Source organism: Dermacentor andersoni, chromosome 11 (assembly GCF_023375885.2).
Source record: "Dermacentor andersoni chromosome 11, qqDerAnde1_hic_scaffold, whole genome shotgun sequence".
NCBI classification, from domain to species: Eukaryota; Metazoa; Arthropoda; class Arachnida; order Ixodida; family Ixodidae; genus Dermacentor; species Dermacentor andersoni.
In genome coordinates this window covers 70,154,477-70,173,433 of record NC_092824.1, presented here as the reverse complement: position 1 = coordinate 70,173,433, position 18,957 = coordinate 70,154,477, and the positions used below count along the sequence as shown (strand labels likewise).

At 50.1% G+C, this 18,957-nt stretch overlaps 1 protein-coding gene across 1 annotated transcript; it reads left to right on the top strand.

Annotated features, from left to right (window-relative positions):
* Positions 1-2,509: 2,509 nt before the first annotated feature.
* LOC129381645 (uncharacterized) lies at positions 2,510-17,346 on the top strand. The gene is made up of 4 exons (XM_072285206.1): positions 2,510-2,658; positions 5,086-7,165; positions 11,668-12,534; positions 16,204-17,346. The coding sequence occupies exons 1-3, from the start codon at positions 2,510-2,512 to the stop codon at positions 12,109-12,111; spliced, it is 2,673 nt and encodes an 890-aa protein (XP_072141307.1). The 3' UTR covers positions 12,112-12,534; positions 16,204-17,346.
* The last annotated feature ends 1,611 nt before the right edge of the window (positions 17,347-18,957 follow it).

Here is an 18,957-nt window from a genome sequence, read left to right as displayed (position 1 = left end):
CACGTGAACATGACAAAAGTCGGCGTCAAAGCGTTTCGCCGAACAACGGCACATACCCAGTCCCGCTTCGAGAGTTACCCATGTCGAGGTGAAAGAGGTTCATTGAAGTGCGGCACGTACGTACACGTTGCCACGCATTCAGTGACCCAAGGTGGCCCGATGGTTGGTTTCAAACCCTCTTCCCTTAACACAGCCCTTCGTCCTGCCATCTGCTAGCCGCCTAGTTAGCTCATATGGTAGAGCGGCTGCCCCGGAAATGCGGTGGTCCCGGGTTCGAGTCCTGGACCAGGACGAATTTTTCTTCAACTGTGAGGTTTTTCTTCCGAGGAACCCGCATGTGTTTCCTTTGTAGCAATTCCTACGAACTGGTGGATGTCTGATTTTTCCTTTATTAATTACTTCTCTCCACCTTGCGGGTTTCCGCAGAATTATTACGTCAAACTCTTGCCTTTGCTTCGTGTTGTCGACAAAATTCGACTTCGCCTTGCCATCTGCTAGCCGCCTAGTAAGCTCAGATGGTAGAGCGGGCTGCCCCGGAACGGTGGTGGTCCCGGGTTCGAGTCCCGGACCAGGACGAATTTTTCTTCAACAGTGAGGCTACAAAGGAAACCCGCATGGGTTTCCTTTGTAGAAATTGCTACGAACGGGTGGATATCTGATTTTCCCTTTCTTAATGTCTTCTCTCTACCTTGCGTGTTTCCGCAAAACTATTACCTCAGCAAATAAGTGTGTTTGAAGTTTTTAGTACGTGCAAGGAAAAGACTGAGGTTTTAAGGCTGTGACATCTAGTTATTAAATCAGCGGCAGACGTGCGTTAGGCGATCATCAGCGGATAGTCGACGAGATGAGTGAACAATGAAGTGTGGCAACTTCATGGAATCGAAATGCTGCCTAGTACATAGAATAAGTGCATAGTCAAAAAATTTCAGGGTGGACGAGGGCGAGAATTTCGAATCGTAGCGATGGCAACTGAAACTTTTCAATTACAATTCGTTTAGAAGGCTCACGATATGACGGTAAAGTTAAAGCTTACCGTCCCGACATGGGAGCCGCCTGCGTAAACCTAAGGGTTGATCTTCAGGACCTGAATGAAGTTAATCATGCCAAACCATACAGCTACCTGTACATTGCCATTTTTAGTGCAAGTAATGCGTGGATCCTCAGAGAACCCATCTTAAGATTGATGTATTCCCTACCTAAAAATAAATACATAGAACAAGGTAGATTGCCAACGTGCCCAATTTAACCTCTCTGGCAGAGAAACACCTAGGAGAAGCGGACAATGAAGAGGGGACAGGTCGAGGAAGCGTTCTGCCCGCCTTTGCCGGATTTTCCGCGCAGTTTCTTTTCTCTGTCTCCTTTTAACGTTTTTTTTTTTTTTTTTTCGTGACGAACGCTATGTACCTGTACCCAACTCGCATATTTCCAACGTGCCAGGAGCTTTGTGTCGCAGCACACGTGAGCATGTGACAGGCCAAAATCAAAAATCGTAGCTCGCATGCTTCCTGAACTGTCCGACAATATTTTCGCTATTTCGCTACGCCAACGTCGGTCGGTGGGTATGTGCCGCTCTTCAATGAACCTCACTGACGCTGACTTGGAGCACTAAGCATGTCCGCCTCGGCCTGTACTGGTCTTCAGTGACTCTATTATTGCGCAATCAGATATTACAGTTGAGCTAGTCGATGTTTGTTCCAGTCATCGGTCCTGATTAGCTAGCGCAAGAAAGGCATCGGACAATTGTCTTCCGCCATTTTTCTTGCTTTAGCTAATGCTGGTTTCAAGTCTATTTAAAGCAATCGGCAACCTTAGGGTACTTCACGCACTGTCAGGGGGGCTGACTGTCTTCCTATAAATCAGTCTGTGTTTCTAACCGTTCTCCTGCCAACTTCGGTCACTGGAAGGGTGTAATCCAGGATCCAATCGTTAGCTCATTGGGCTGTTGTGCTTAGGGAACAGGCTTCAAAACTAACCATCAGACCAACTTGTGTTACTGGGTATGAGGCACTGGGCATGGTGCTGCTCTTTAGTAAACTTCTGTGATGCTAACTTGGATAAATGTGCATGCGTCAAAACACATGCACCACTCTTCAATTTAAAAAAGATACTTTCAATTTCTGCAGTGTTCGGTGGATTCGAACATGCGCCATGCGCAGACTTCGCGGTGGCGGCGCTAGATGGCGTAGCGTGTGCATTTGGAAGCGCGAGGGACCCGGCCACATTACAAATTTCGGCGTTGGCATGCGGTGTCGTTACATTGATTCAGTGCAAATGTTAAATACGCCGACATTCATCATGAGGTGAACTCCGCCGGAGTTTCTTTTTTTGTTGTTGTTGTTGTTGTACTCACTCCTTGACATATATGCGTTACCCTGCCTGAACGGTAATAAAGAAAGAGGAGGCAAAGTCATCGCCGCGTTCGCTCGCCGATAACGGCACGAGACAGAAGAAGAACTTCCCGTCCGCTCCGTCGCGTGTCCACAGCGTAACGTTGTTCCCGAACACCGCCATGGCTTCGAAAGAGCCCGGAAGGAAAGCCCCTGTCACTACTCGCCGGTCGACGCGTAAGAAAAGCCCAGCGGCCGACGCGAAGCGCGCCCTGGCTCCAGCTACAGCTGCTGCTCCGATTACCAAGGCAGCTACTACAGCCGTACTTGGGTAAGCTGGACAAATCGGTACACTACAGTACTATTTTTTTTTTTTTTGAAAGATGTGAAAGTCGTAGAAAAATGGACGTACTAACCAGGATTCCCATGACGTCTGAAGAATTGCATCGGCGGCTAGGTTTCCCCATGGTATAATCCTAGCGCGAAACTCTGCGACCAATGGGGAGTTTCACTGCAGTGGCGTAATTCATATTGAAGAGCGACGCAAAATATGAAAAAGCACAAGCAGGCAGTGCTTCTTTAGCTCTATGTCTTGTTACTCTGTAATACAAGATGAGTCCAGATTTGGCCAACGTGTCATCCCATATGTATAAGCACCTTGCAGCGGACAGAGGACGCGACCATCGGCGCTTTCATTTATGCACCCAGCTTCGCCGACGCAAAGCCGCGAAGGATGCCAATGTAAACATAGATAACAGCAACCCACGCTCTCGCTAAAGAATACCGACCATAGCCATGGCTAAATTGAGAGATGTTCGCGGTTTCGATCTTGACCAGTACGAAATTTTACCCTCAATCTTGCCTCACGATGAGCGATTGGCGCACATGGTGTCAGATGGGAATTTGAATCGCAATTTCGCTTGCGCACCTCGTCTGCTCTGCAGTGGTGCATGGTGTCAAGAGTGGAAATCTTCAGCGCAATGTTGCTTATAGCTCAACAGCTCTGGAATCAAACACAGCGCCACGCCACACACACTAGAATACTTTAGCATAGCGTCGCCGCTCTACCCTTACGGATACCATATACAGTTAGAGTAACTACTAGAGGGAACTATGGGGCTGCGATCGTTCAGCCAGCATGGGTATGATGGTTAATATATGGATTATCCTTCGTTCTTGTTGCTTCAGACATTCTTGTGGGCTCGTTTCGTGCGCTTTATCTTTCATCGGCCTAAATTGCGAATCAATCTACACTTTTTTTAAATACATAAATCAATGAGACTTTGCGAACAGGCATAATCGCTGCTAATTGCAGTGGTTCCGCTTGTCTATGCGTCCGAGTGGCATAGTGGATTCAATATCCGGCTTCCGTGCTGTGCTACAGGTCCTGTGTCCCAGTATTTTATTGAAAATGATGAGTTTGCAAAGTCACTAAGCCGTTTGTTTAGACAAGGACGTCGAAGTTTATGTAAATCCATGTACTAATCATCATTCCCAAGCTGGATGAACCACCCTGCTTGCAGGTCCGTAGACACTAGCGCCACAGTTCCCTCGTACGAAACTGATAGCACCTACCACGAAATGCGCATGCGTAGTAAACTCCTACGGAAGCTCAACAGCAGGCACACGCGGTAGCAGGAAGGGCAATGCTGCATGGAACGGTGACGATATTCTAAAATACGCATGGACTCCGATGTGGACGCCGCGGGATCTCAGCGGATACAAAAACACTCACACTGTTCCTCTTTGTCACTCTTCCTAAGGTCTCCTGTCAGCGGCGCGTCGACAGCGTCCCGATGTACCCCAACCCCCGCGCCAGACCCCAACGCCGATATCCTGTTGCAAATGCTGTCGAACATGGCAACGTCCCCTGCCAAGTGCACGCCCAAAGTGGTCATTTCGCTCGTGTCACCTGCAGCCGACGAAAAGCGGGCCGCTCCCTCGCACAGAAAGTCAACCGCAGGCCGTTAAGTTTCGTTTCTTTCTATACGCAAGGCGTTTGTTTTCTTAGGGAAATAAAAGTTCGCCGACACACACACACACACACACACACACACACACACACACACACACACACACACACACACACACACACACACACACACACACACACACACACACACACACACACACACACACACACACACACACACAAACACACACGCACGCACGCACACGCACGCACGCACGCACGCACGCACACACACACAAACACACAAACACACACACAGACAGACAGACAGACAGACCGACAGAGACCTATATATACACAATCTCAATAAACCGGCGAGTGTCTTTGACCTTTCTGTTCTCCAAAATCGAGTGCGCCGTACAGAAAGCTAAGTTACGATATCTGTCGTTGCAATCGTAACCAAGACTTCCCTGAATTTCACTGCTTATTCGCATAAACAGGAATCTCCTTGGCGAAGTCCCGCAGCACCGGAAGCATCAGCGCCACTTCGCCGAAACAGCGAGCCGAGGACGAGGCAGACGCGTTCAAGAAACTCAACGAATTCGTGAGAAAAAAACATTTTCTCAAAAGTTCACGCATACTATAAACTGTTATAAATTCATCAACCGATAGTATTCTCTCCACGTGAAAATATGCCACAATTTAAACACTTTGAAGTTAAAGTACAAAATGCCGTGTGGCCAGGCGAAGTCAGACAGTCTGACAAGCGCATACAGAGATATCGGGCAAAAATGCCAGAGACCATATTTCACCGCCATTGAAGATCTAACCCGCGAATTACGGCAGTTCAGCCCCATACACGCTGCTCTCCTATAAGCTTGCCCATGAGGCAGGCACCCATCGTCATATCTCATCCCTTTCCCTGCACTCCACTCCGGTGAGGCCGGAGAGCTACCCCGTAAAAAAATGTGTTTCATTCATTCAAGTGGCTCTCATCGACAAAGCGACTCCCATTAAAATCCTCGTATTCTCTAAAACTAAAGCTGGAAATTTCAGGCAGAAAGTCTATATACAGCCGAATGCTCCTGACGGCGCAGTCTTCAGCGTGATCCTCGAAGACCCCGTGGTTTGCTTCATCAAACCCTTTTTGCAGGCCCACGCCGCACCTCCGTCCACTGCGCATTCGCAGTCGCCGAACGATGAAAGAGGCCGGTGGCGCGGCAGGTGTGCGGGAGTCGCCGTCGTGCTGCTGGGCGTCGCCGTCCTCGCCGTCGCCTTGGCGCTGCTCCTGCCGTCGCGCGCGGCGACCCCCGGCGCCGATGCCGGCGTGTGCGTCACTAAAGGGTGCGTGGACCACACGGAGAACCTGGGCCTGCACCGCAAAGGGAGCGCCATCGGACCCTGCGATGACTTCGGCAAGTTCGTCTGTTCCCACTGGATCCAAAACGATATCAAGGTAGTTCCGTCGGTGACCATCTATCGCATGGGCAAGTGGCTGTACAATCTGGCGCGCTCCCGATGGTACGAGGCCACCGGCAACAGAGTCGCGGCGAGGGTGACGCGTCTCGTAGACGCCTGCATGCATCGGGAATCCCACACCGGCAACCACCACGACGACGGCGTCCAGCAGCTCTTCGACTTCATGACCGAAAAACTCTTCCCGTGGATGCTGCACCACACCAAGAGCAGCGGCGACGGCGATCGGATACGAAACGACGGCCACCGGATACGAGACGACGGCGACTACGCCTTCACGCTGGCCACCATCGTCAACATGTCCGTGGTCTGGTACCTGCCGCTCTGGTTTACCGTCGACCTTGTGACATCCTCGCCGGGACATGGCGCCTCGCCAGCGCAGCGATCCGTGAGCATCAGCTCGACGAACGTGGTCGACATCGCGCAGCGAGTACACCTAGAGGTCGAAGCGTACAAGCTCTACGATGCGTACGTGTCACTCTTGCTGGACGTCGTCTTCCGCGGAGGCGAGTTCACGCCAGACTTCCGTTCCTTCCTACGCGACAGAAGCGCCGAAGTTCAGCGCGACGTCTTGGGAAATCTGTCGTCGCGCTTCGTCGCCAGCCGCGTCGAGCCTCGTTTCCTCCAAATGCGCCACCTGCCGGCGCTGGTGCCGAAGCTCGACGCTCGCGACTGGGTCGACGCGATGCAGTCCGCGTTCGGGGCGAACCCGCCGCTCACCGAGGAGGACACGCTGTTCGTGACCGATTCCGGGCTCCTGGACGCCGTGAACGTCCTCTTCGCTTCGTACACGGCCCGGGAATTGACGTTTCACACGGCTTGGTGGTTCGTCCAGGTCATCTCCGCCGTGACCAGCCACACGATGCACGCGTTCTTCATGGGGAACAAGGTGGGCGACGAAGCCTACCCTTTAGTCTGCGGAGCCCACACCGCCATGGCGTACAACGTGCTGCTCGCCGGCGTCGACCACGGCACCGGCACAGCCTCCGCGAACCCGAGGTTGCCGGTGACGCAGCTCTTGAGCAACGTCCACCAGACGGCAGTCGGGAAGGTTCGGGCCTGGACGAGCGCGTTCGGTTCCCAAGCGATCGGCGCTGTCAGCTCGCGCCTAGGCAGCACCACCACTGTAGTGTGGCCCGAAGGGAAGCAGAACGGGAGCGACGGCGCCTGGTGGGGGGAGGCACTGTACGGTCCCGACTACGACAACGCGACGCGCGGCTTCTTCGGGCACTGGGCCGAGATTCGACGGCGATTGCGGGCGTCCCTGAACACCGATGCCTATCAATCCAGCCTCCGCGTGTTCCGATTACAGTCGCCCAACGTGGCCAGGTATGACGCCATCTCGAACGCGATTTCTGTCGGCGTCCAAGCAATCACTGGGCCATTCTATGTGGCTGACGGAACGAGTGCCATCAATTACGGTGGCCTGGGCTTTCTCTACGCCTTGCAGGTAAGGCGATGACGGAACTGCCTTAAGAAATCTAGGAACGAAGCTGCATTCGTAATTATCAGTAAATGAGTACACGTCACGTATACTCGTGCTAAATAGTATGTTTATCACAAACATGTTTGTATACACGGTGAAAACATTAGGCTCCTGAAGCGGCTTAAGTGTCGTGTTTGCACACGATACACGTTTCATGTTGCGATACACGTTCCTTACAAGAGCAGAATTAGCTTGTAGACAGGGCGATGTATTATGCCCATATTTTTTTTTAATTTAAGGAGCTGCATTTAAATAACATACGCGTAGCCATGAGAATTAAATTTTTATTTCTGTTTCCGTGCATATGTTACATTTAACATCCTCGTGGCGCTGTATGTAATTTTTTGCTCTTTCTAGAAATCGCTCCCTGTTTACCATTGTCTGCTGATAATGCATGATGACGATGGTGATTTATCGGCATCCTCTGTGAAACTGGGCGGTAACAAATATTCTTCTATGGCCTACTTGAGTGGGACACTAGGGTGAATCGACGTCAGCACCGCCTCCCGCCGTTACGGAGAAGCGTGACATCAAGGCACCTTATGGGGCACCAGCTGTTAGCTCCATCTGTGGGTAACATTTGCGGGCCAGTCGGTTCGCTCAATGGAACGCCTTAAATATTGCTACGGCGCAACAATGCTAACATAACAATCAATGACTGATAGCAGATTAGGAGTAAAGAAACAGATTGGAATAGTTTTACGTTATACCGGCCCTGTACGTTATTCTCTCACCAAGCGCGAACTTTACAGCAGATGATGATGATGAAGCAACATTTACTGGGCCCGAAATAAATCGGTGGTGCACGCAGGCACCAGAACGGGTGGTTCCCTAGTTGCGGGACCGATATGTTCCCAGCAGCTCCTCGCCTCTGTCCGTCAGTGCGAGCTGAATCGGTAGGGCGGGGCTGGATAACAAGGTCTCCCATCGCTCAAGGGGTTGGGGATCGGGGGTGTTGGTGGGAAGCGGAGGAGGGGGTCTTGAGTTCTGTGCACTCTGCCAAGACGTGCGGCAGGGTGCCCTTTGCTCTTTTGCAAAAAGGACGGAGCCCATCGTGTTCCGCAGGGTACGTGCGGTTCATCAGTACGAGATGCGCAAGCGATCCCGCCTGCGCTCGACGCAGGATCGTCTGTTGTTGCCTGGTGAGTTTGGGGTACACTTCTAGAAGTCTGCACCTTTCCTCTCGGTACATCCGAATAATGTCCCGAAAGCTGGTAATCGGGTGCGGTAGCCCTTCCGGGTTGTGCTCGGCCCGGATCGACATTTCTCGGGCATGGTAGTCGGCGATGGTGTTGCCTGCTACCTGCGAGTGAGCCGGGACCCACACGAGCTCTATGGCTCTTCCAGGATGCTTGCGCTTGGATAGAATGGCTCGGGCCACGGAGGAGATTACCTCCCTGGGGAAGCTTCGGTAGGCTGTCTTTGAGTCGGTGACTACGGTGTCCACGCTCGGCTGTGCGAGTGCGAGTGCCACGGCCGCTTCTTCGGCAACTGCGATGTCTGTTGTCTTCAGGGACGCGCTGACGATCAGCCTGTCTTTTGACGTAACCACCACTGTTTTCGGAGCGAGGCGTCCGCGTAGAGGACCCTGGGGTTCTCTTCCAGCTTCCGGGCTATGGCTTTGGCCCGCGCGGTGCGCCTCTCGTCCTCCTTGGCCAGCGTCATGTTCCGGGGAAGGGGTTTGGTCTAAATGTTCGTCTTCCAGTCTTCCGGAAGGGCCGCCTTGATGGGTACTGGTTCGATCTGCCATCCTGTCTTGCGTAGGACGGCTCGTCCGTGTTCCGTGTGACTGAGCCGGATTCTCTGATTAGAGAGGTGGGCTTCGATGAGCTCCTCCACCGTGTTGTGGGCGCTAATGTCTAGCATTCTTTGCGTGGACGAGTATACGGGCATGCCCAGTGCTTGCTTCGTTGCCTTACGAAGCATCGTGTTTAGGGTGTCCCTATTCGCCTTCGTCAGCTGGAAATACGGGGCGGAGTAGGTAACCCGCGATCTTGTGATGGCAGCGTGTGCCTTCCCGTCGCTCTGAAATAGTAGGCCGAGAATGCTAATCTGCTGTGTTGGCGGCAGCTCCTTCTTGAATTTTCCCAGTTGGATCATGGGCAGCTCTGATTTCTGAGGAGCGCAGCTCAGTCCGCACGACTTTGCGTACTCGAGCACGGTGGTTGCCGCCCGCTGCAAGACTTCCTCCGTCCAGGCATCGGACCCGGCTCGGGCCGTCCACACCGTAATATCGTCGGCGTAGAACGCGTGGTCCACGCCTTCGATTTGCTATAGATCGGACAGGGGCAGGAGGGCCAGATTGAAGAGCAGGGGCGACAAGACCGATCCCTGCGGGGTGCCCCTATCGCCGAGCTCGACAGGGTCCGACTTCTTCTCCCCTAACCTGATGGTTGCCGTTCGGTTTGACAGAAAATCTTTTATGTAGCCGAATGTCTTCCGGCCACACCTGGTCTTGTTCAGATTCTGTAACACGCTCGCGTGGGACACGTTGTCAAACGCTCCCTTCAGGTCGAGGGCGAGTATCCCGCGTGGTGCGTGCCTCGTTGCCGGCTTGACGACCAGTTCGTGGAGTTGGATGATCACGTCTTGGGTGTTGAGACGTTGCCTGAAGCCGTACGTCGTCTCCGGCATCTGATGCGTTTCTTCGAGGTGCTTCTGCAGCAGGCGAATAACCATGCGCTCCACCACCTTCCCACGCAGGACGTGAGGGAGATGGGCCGCATGTTGTCTATCGTGAGGACCTTGCCGGGCTTTGGAATGAAGTGGACCTCGGCGTTCTTCCATTCCTTCGGCAACTGCGACCTCTCCCAGGCTTCGTTGATGTGCTCTAGGAGGCCGCGGGCCGCTGTACCGCTCATGTTACCGAGTAATTTGTAAGTTATGGCGTCCCTGCCGGATGCACTTCTCCTGTTACTGTCATCTATAGCTGTCCACAGTTCCGTCATGGTAAACGGCCAGTCCAGTTCTTCGTTGTCGGGTCCTTCGTACCTCTCGGGCACCAGGTACTGGCCCTTCTCTGTCTTTAGGTACTTCGCCTTTAGGTCTTCCAGGAGTCTGCGGCCATCTCCCTTGTACGTGTTCAATACTTTGGTGAGCTTGCGATTGGTCGCAGTTTTGCTACTCAGCGGGTCGATCAGATGCCTCAAGAGACACCACGTCTTCCACGTCGAAAGCTTGCCCTGCAGACCGTCGCAGGTCTTCATCCAATTTTCCTTACATAGTTTGACCGCGTGCTCGGCGATCTGTTTGTTCAAGACTGCTATGCGCTTTCTCAGCATTCTATTCTGTCTCTGACGTTTCTACCGCCGCGTTAACGAGTGTCGGGCCGCCCACATGTGGCTCAGTCTGGCGTCCACGTACGGTGTCTGCGACGTCGTTGCGATTTCTTGGGTAAATTTATCGAGGGCCTTCTTCTGGTTCCTCGCCCATTCGGTGTAGGTCCTTTGTGTTTCAGCTTGTCCCGATTCTCCCTCGGACGCCTCTTCTTGTTCTTGGGCAAACTTTCTCATGTTGTCCCAATCAGTGATCCGCGCCGTCCCCAGCACAGCCCGATATCGGTAGCCTCGGATCGTGATGCCGATCACGCTGTGGTGAGACACCAGGTCCTTCGCTTCTTCGCTTCTCCAGGAGGCTCTAGCGTGCCCGATAACCACGACAGGTCTGGCGTGGCGTCCCTCACGGCACTGTTGCCTCTTCCGGTGGTTACGTCCGGCTCGTTCAGGAAGGCCCATCTCGTGATCCTCCATTGCTTTGGCCAATGCCTTTCCTCTCTTGGACTGGAGCTTATAGCCCCACGTTGTGTGAGGAGCGTTAAAGTCGCCGAGGATACAGTAGGGAGCTTGGGTGCTATCGTCACTTCTGTGTAACCACGGAAACTAATATACCCGGCGTATCAGCGTACACTTTTAATATTTTTTTGTTAAGTCGCCTGTGGCAGTTAGCACAATTCTAGTTCATGAACTGGTCTACTCGAAGAGGCGGACACTACTCGGAACAAAAAAATGAAATGCTTAACATACAAATTTAAGAAATTTCACTAATTAACCTTCTAACTAATTATCTTATGGCCCATATTGCTATTTACAAGTTTTAGCCGTGGAGTTCACCAGGCGGATCCACTTGGAACGAATTGTCAGAGTGAAACCAGTTTCGAGATATTAATTCCCGAACTTTGCGGAGAAATGCATTGGCGTTCCAGTTACTTTCTTAAGAAAACGTCGTTTCATGCATCAATCACAAAAGTAACTGGAACCCCAACGGTAGCCGTAGGAGTTGTGCATAGAATAGCATAGCGCCTGTGACGCCACGCGAGCACTCTCGCGTGGCCATCCCGGTGTCTGACTCGTCTGACGTCGAGCTCGGCCATTCCAGTGTCATGACTCGACCCACTCGCATCGAGTTCATGTTAACGGAGCCATAATTTATATCATTCTGCTGGGCCACTTATCTCCCCGTACCTGCAGGTAGCGCGAACCATCAATACACTGACGCTCCTGCTCGACGGCGAACGTACACCGTCGGCTTGGGTTCCTCCAGCCAGCGCGACCGACGCCAGCGGGACTCCAGGGCAGCATATGTGGAAGCTGGGCCGGTGCGCCTCCTCCGACGCGTCCGCCCAGTTGACGTCACTCTACCCCGTACTTCCGGCGCTGGAAATCGCGCACGACGCCTACAGGCGGTTCCGCAACGTCGCGCAGGACGTGCCCCTCCGGGGACTAGAGGCCTACAGCGCCGAGCAGGTCTTCTTTCTGACGGCCTGTCACGTGACCTGCTGGACCAACAGCTCGGGGCACCGCATGTCGCCGGAGTGCACCGACGCCATGAGCCACTTCGCGCCGTTCGCCGATGCCTTCGATTGTCCGGCCGGTTCGCCCATGAACCCGCACGACAGGTGCCGGTTTTTTTGAAGTGCCCACCCGATCTCTGAAACGATCGATGAACGCTGGAAGAAAAAAAAAGTACTTTTGTCGCTTCGCTTCCTTTTTCTTTCCTTCTTGCATTTTTCCAAAGCCGTGCTCTGTAGTTCTCGCTTATCGTTTTCCTTTATCAAAAGTCCGCGAAGCTGCTGGCCACGTGGTGTTTCAGACTATCCGCACGTTGAAGCTTTGAAGATACTATGTTAACAAGCAGTACAGTGACAAGTATGCGGCGTTGCTCTATTTACTTCAAGACATAAGGCTGCTAGATAAGGCGGCTACATAAGGCGGGAGCCAGCCACGCTAGCCTCCTTGGAAGTTTATGCCCAAGCGTCGGTACAATATATTGGAAGCAAGATTATACAAGATGCGACGCCATAAATTACCAGTACATCTAAGAAACACTGATCCTTGGTATGTACCACATTTTCGCACTGAATACAAATTACAATCAATTAAAAACAATTTACAAGAAATCCTTAATTACGCCGACACTACTAATTTTTCTCGCAGGGAATTGCAGATGTTCAAATGTAAACATATATTTCATGTATAACGATTCTAATTGTGTGATGCCCTTTGATTTCTTATCAGAGATGTTTGAATGTTATCTGTCTCTGCATCGCAAGACAATTATCCTTTCAATAGGCTTATATTTGAAATGTTACAATTGTTTCTGTGCGGGTTGAACTGCTTTTGAACAATGTGATATTACAAAGTACTCTCTGTTATCGCCCTGCCAAGCACAACAACGTCTATTGGGCCCAGTCAAGCTGTTTATGGCAGCTTTTAGCCCAGGAAGACATTTCTAGTGTATAGTGGCAAAATACTTCAGATGTGCGTGATGATCATATTTAAGCGGAACTCTCTATGCGAGAGGCAGCACGACAGTCAATTCACTCGCTGCTGCTGCTGCGTTTGCTCACTACAGCGCTTTGACAGCCACTTTCCGCGGTCATCGAGTGACACGTGTCCATGTTTCCTTGAGCGCGCGAGACACCATGCCTGTTAATTCAGTTAGTATGCCTATGCTTACAACTTTGTACGGCCGATAAAACTACTATCCTTACTTCGTATAGCTGTGCTGCTGCTGCGTTTGCTCACTACAGCGCTTTGACAGCCACTTTCCGCGGTCATCGAGTGACACGTGTCCATGTTTCCTTGAGCGCGCGAGACACCATGCCTGTTAATTCAGTTAGTATGCCTATGCTTACAACTTTGTACGGCCGATAAAACTACTATCCTTACTTCGTATAGCTGTCCACTACTTTGCTATCGCAATCGATGCTACGCCTTTTAGACGAAATTGCAACTTTTTTTTTCGTTATTGCCTCCACGGTTCTGGTTAACTAAAGGTATGCCTAGTGCGTGTCATTGCACACATCACGTCGCAGCCATCTGGGTGACTAAAGGTGTGGCCAAGTGCGCGCGTCATTGGGCACGTGACAGCGCAGCCAATGGGGACGAGGTAGCGCATGAGCGCGTTCATGCCGTTCTGAGATGTATAAACGGTACGTTTTCGCATACCCACACGTAAGCAGTTGTGTCTGCCGAATTTTTTTAATGCGTACATATTTCGAGAAAATTCGACCGTCCGTCTGTCACGCAAGACGATCGCTTTCAAGATGGGGCCCGCGCAGCAGAGCGAATTCACCTTCGTGCTGACTCTCGCTTCAGCGCGAAGCGGCGAGAACACAGCGCACACGAAGCTATCAACACTCGGTGCACTCTGTCACCATCGTAGATTGCTTTCAAGATAGGGCCCACGCGTCTCGCTTCAACGCGAACTACGCGGCGAGAACACAGTGCACACAAAGCTATCAGCAATCGGCGCACCCTGTCCCCATCGCGGATTGCTTTCAAGACAGGGCCCGCGCGGCCGCGCCATATGCATCTGCCGCCGAAGTACGGTTGACCACTGTTGAGAAAGGTTCGACGCAGATGGATAAGGCACTGAAGAGTGATAACGGCTTATATGATCGGAACGTCATCAGCCCACCTGGCACTGCCACCTTCAGTAGTTTGCCTGCATCAATTTTCCTTGCGCTGCTGTCCGCAGCAGTTCGTGTCGCCGCAATGCTGTCGTCTGTACTGGTCGGATCAAGTTTCATAACATTGATAACGGCATCGGGATGCGTGGACATGAGCAAGTGGCACAATGCTTACGCATACTTAGACAACTCCCCGGGGAGTTTCTGCGTGAATTGTTTTTAATCATAAGAAGCTGTCTTTCAAGTTCAAGATGAGCTCAGGATGAGATTCTAAAACAGCAGGAAGTTTAAAGAGACGAGACCTGCACCAACAAGGTAGTGTCAAAATACGTCCGTCCTGGTAAAACGGTTCTTCTTTATGGCATTTTGTGTGCCAAAACCACGATCTGATTATGTTTATTGGCAGCCATCAAAGCAAAAACATTTGGAAGGTGATTCAACCTCTCGTTGAAATCGATGAAAGACAATGTGTTCCTGGGCAAGTTGGGGGTGAGAAGTGTCATCCGCTACCACCATCATAAAAATTATTAGTCATTGTTATCATTATAATCATAGCAGTCTGGGCGTGGCTCCCCGAATAAATATGGTTCACCATCAGTCACCATGTTTTGTCATATTTTTAGACAGCACTATCTTTGGCATTAGCCCAGATACAACTACACTGCTGCCAATCCTAGGGAAATTATACCAGTTCTATTGATTTTAGGCATTGTTTAGAGGAAAATGTTTCCATTTCTAAGAAAAAATTGTGCTAAGGACGTGGAGGACACAGACATGAGAAACGGTGCTGTGATGCAGCGATGACAGACATGAGGATCTGCTGACAAGACGGTGGATTTTGCTTTCTGTCAGTGCAAATTACCTTCGCGTTGACATGCAAAGTTTGGCTTGTGGCCATACCATGGTACAGTGAGCACCTCTCGCCATGTAAACAAGGTGTCAATGTTCTAGGTTCGTTAATGGAGCAAAGCTATACTGTTGACTTGTCTGTCCCTTGAGTGAAATATTTATCTGTAACCAGCAAAACGAATTTACACCGCAACACCAAACAAAGCAGCACAAGTGAATCTCACCATAAGCAGACCTAAAGGACCTCCATCCACGCGCCACCGCCGCTGGTCGGCAGAAACGTGTATGGAGGGGCTGTAAGCAGACCCACCGCCAAGTCCGACAAGGCGGTCAGGGCGCTGCAGTAGACTATGCACAGAATTCACCCGAAACCATCCATAGACAGAGCAACTTAATTTCTACAGAGACACGTTGCATAATCGTACTGGTCACATGTTGTTTGGGTGAGTTTTGGCACGGATGAAAGAAAGAGAATAGGATGCGTATCTGCGTGCTTCGCTGCGAATTGCTTGTAAGCGCATAACTGTGGCTGCACTAGGTCACTACATTATGGCATGCAAGACAAATTTATTGGACATTTTTAAATTTTTTTAACGCGTACATATTTCGAGAAAATTTGTCCGTCCGTCTGTCACGCAAGACGATCGCTTTCAAGATGGTGCCCGCGCAGCAGAGCGAATTCACCTTCGTGCTGACTCTCGCTTCAACGAAGAAGCGGCAAGACCACAGTGCACACAAAGCTATCAGCTTTATGCACTGTGCACTTGATTACTGGCGTCATCAAGTGGAACACTGTTCTGACATTGCTACATACCGTAAGCATCATCCGGTGCCAGCTTTCTTAAAATTAGAATGAGGTTCCGAGTCAATCTTGACATTTCGCTGTTGTCCGAATTTGTTTTGCCTGTATGTCGAGCAAAGTATAAACATGCCGACGTCTTCTCCTCCGAACATAGTTTCAAGCAGGAGGCTGTGTTATTGCACGAAGAACTCTGGTGTCAGCACAGTTTACAATAAAACATTCGGTCTATTCGATTCAACAAAGTTTCTCTGCACCTATGCTGGGTGCGCTGCACCTAGGCCCTCGATTTACCTAGGTGCAGCGGGGCACCCTGAACCCTTGTTCTCTATTGCATGAGATGTAAGGCAAGGCGCCGCCGAGGTGTACAGAGAGAGAGAAAGCTCTTCATTGAAAATGCAGAGTGTATAGCCAGCATATTTTTACCTACATGCAACTCTGCAGGGAATGGGACGAAGGAGAAGAAAGGCCCTAGAAGAAGGTGGACAGAAGAGAAAAGGAAAATTTAAAAAAATGCAGGTCATGTGGTGTTATCAGTAGCAGGGTCCGATGCGACGCATGTGGATGGTAAATGTAAAATAAAATAAAATCACAGTCTTGGTGACACGACGTGCGTGTCATAGTTATGACGGTGAACCGATTGACTCAATATATGAGAACAAGAAGTCCAGGGCTTTGCACTGTTCTGACGGGAAAGGCCAGGGACCCAGCATCCGTGTCAAGGGGCCAAGGTCGAGCTTTTCCATGTTCTTCTTACATTGATGTCACTCGTCTCCATAAACTGGGCACTCGAGCAAGGTGTGCTCTAGAGATTCTACTGTGCCAGAGTTGCCACATGGATTTGTGGTTTGGCCGTTGCGGAAAATAAGATTGTGTGGTGCACCACTGGACCTTGCAGAGCGTAGGTACAGCTTGGTGCCCTAGAACCGGCACTTCCTGCACCATTTAGTTTGTGGTGCCATGCACCTCCTCTGAATCGAACAAACATATTACTTCAGCTTGAGTGCACCAACTTCATTATCTGAATTTATAAAGACCTAGCTTGAAAATAAATTTAACTTATAAATTGGCAGTCTGTTTGCATAACAAAAAAAAACATACCGTTAGAAAAATCATACTGACAAGCCAAACAACTGCATCTTTAGGGAAAACTAGTTTCAGAAGTTGGCAGCACTGCGATATGAAAAAGTGGCATTACTCGTAAACAAAACATTGACTTCAAAAGAAAAGCACACAATAAATTGATTTCAAGAACCCTTTTAACAAATTGCTGCATTGCAAGGAATCAACAACATTCTACGAATAATTTGTCGTCCCGAAGCATCTTGCTTTGATCCCCAATCTATCACTGCCCTTCCTGGTCAACCTTGTGGCTTGGCTACAGGGAAGGCAGACGCACAGCAATGCACAATGTACCAAACCATAATATTATTACGCAATTATTCTGCATAACTAGCCTGGTTTTACAAAACTGGACAAACTATGATGTGATCAACATTGGTTGAAAAAGTGAATGCTCAGCCTCGATGGATTGCTGCCATAGTGAAGACAAGCCTTCTTGTTAGAACGCTAGTTCCAGGATGAGGCTTCTCTTGGTCGGCCCCTCTTTATGAAATCTCAAGAACCTGCTGGGTGAAATCATCAAACTCTTTTCAAGCTAAATGTTGAAACCATGTCTTAAAGAAGCTTAAAACTTCTAAGCACACGAAAAATGCAGTTTCTTACAGGTTATAAACGTGATAGATAGAAGAGCTTGCTCTCGTATTTTGGATTGCTTAAAGCGCCACTAAACAGACCAAATATTATTCATTGGACAAATGTAGCACGTAGATGCATGGTCTTAATTATATGCAGCGATTATTGCTCCATTGCACTACGCACGGAACTCATAACATAAGCAACAATTCATGCATTTTTCTGCAGCAGCAACATTTCCCTTCGCTGCACAAGGCCGAGAGGGTGGGCTTCAAGTCAGGCGAGATTCCCGTGATGCCCCAGTATTCAGTGAGTAGGTCTGAATGTTAGGCTGGTTGGTCTGGCATTATAATGAGAAAACAGTGGAAAATGCAGCAAAAACACTCATGGGGTTTTATGCGCCAAACCCAAGATGCGCTTATGAGGCACTCCGTAGTGGGGTACTCTGAATTATGGCCACCTGGTTTCCTTTAATGTGCACCCAATGCACGGTAGACAGGCATTTTTTTCCATTTTGGCTCCATAGAAGTGTGGCCGCGGCGGCCAGGATTCGATCCCCATGCCCTCGGGCTTAGCAGCACAACACCAAGGCCACTACACCACCAAGGTGGGTCTAGAAATCTGCAAGGCTAAACTTTGTACTTGCATTGGTCCTTCTCCATGTAGACTTAAACTGCTTGTCATTGCTTAGTGTTTCAGCAGAAACAAATATTCTACAATTTTGCACACTAAATCATTAAACCGAATAGCAAGGACTACCGATATGTATATTAGAAATGTTGAATATTTGCACACTGCTAAATTAGCAGCACTAAGCGCTTTAGAGATGCCCATGAGCTAACTATGTTATACATACAGGGTGTTCAAAATCAAGCTTCATGGTTTTCTTCAATTTAGGCACTAGGAGGCATGTGAAGACCACCTGTGCAAATAAGTTGTGTGGCTAGGGAGACACAAAGTGAGATGATAATTATTGCTGTCAGCAGCCCAATTAACTAAAATTCAATAATTAATGTTTTGTTGACTGCAGTAAGTGAACATGTTTGTACTGAAAATTTAGAGCCAGTCGCATTTCTACACAGTATCAATGGGAAGAATTCTAGCGTGTCTGTGCTCCGAGATATCCGACTCCAAGTTTTAATTGTCGTTCGCATGATTACACATGCAAGAGTTAGGATCGGTGCAAAGCTCCTCCCTGATGTGACGCAGCTGTTGTGTGCGGCGTTTGGTCTAACGAGGCAGAGGCATTCGCAAAGATGATAACTGTTCCCCTTCCCCTCTCAGCTGGCGAAATAAAAGATCGAAGGACCCGGAACAGCTCTTGTAACACGCAACCGCGCAGCCTTTAACGATGGCAGCAACTGCCATGCAGAGATAATGGCGCGAGTGAAGAAGAAGCCGGAGGGCAGTGCCTGTGTGTAATGGTGACTAGACGAGTGGGCATGGCCCTTGCCTGGGCTACGCAAATAAAGTGACTGCTGATTTCCAAGTATTGTAAGTTTT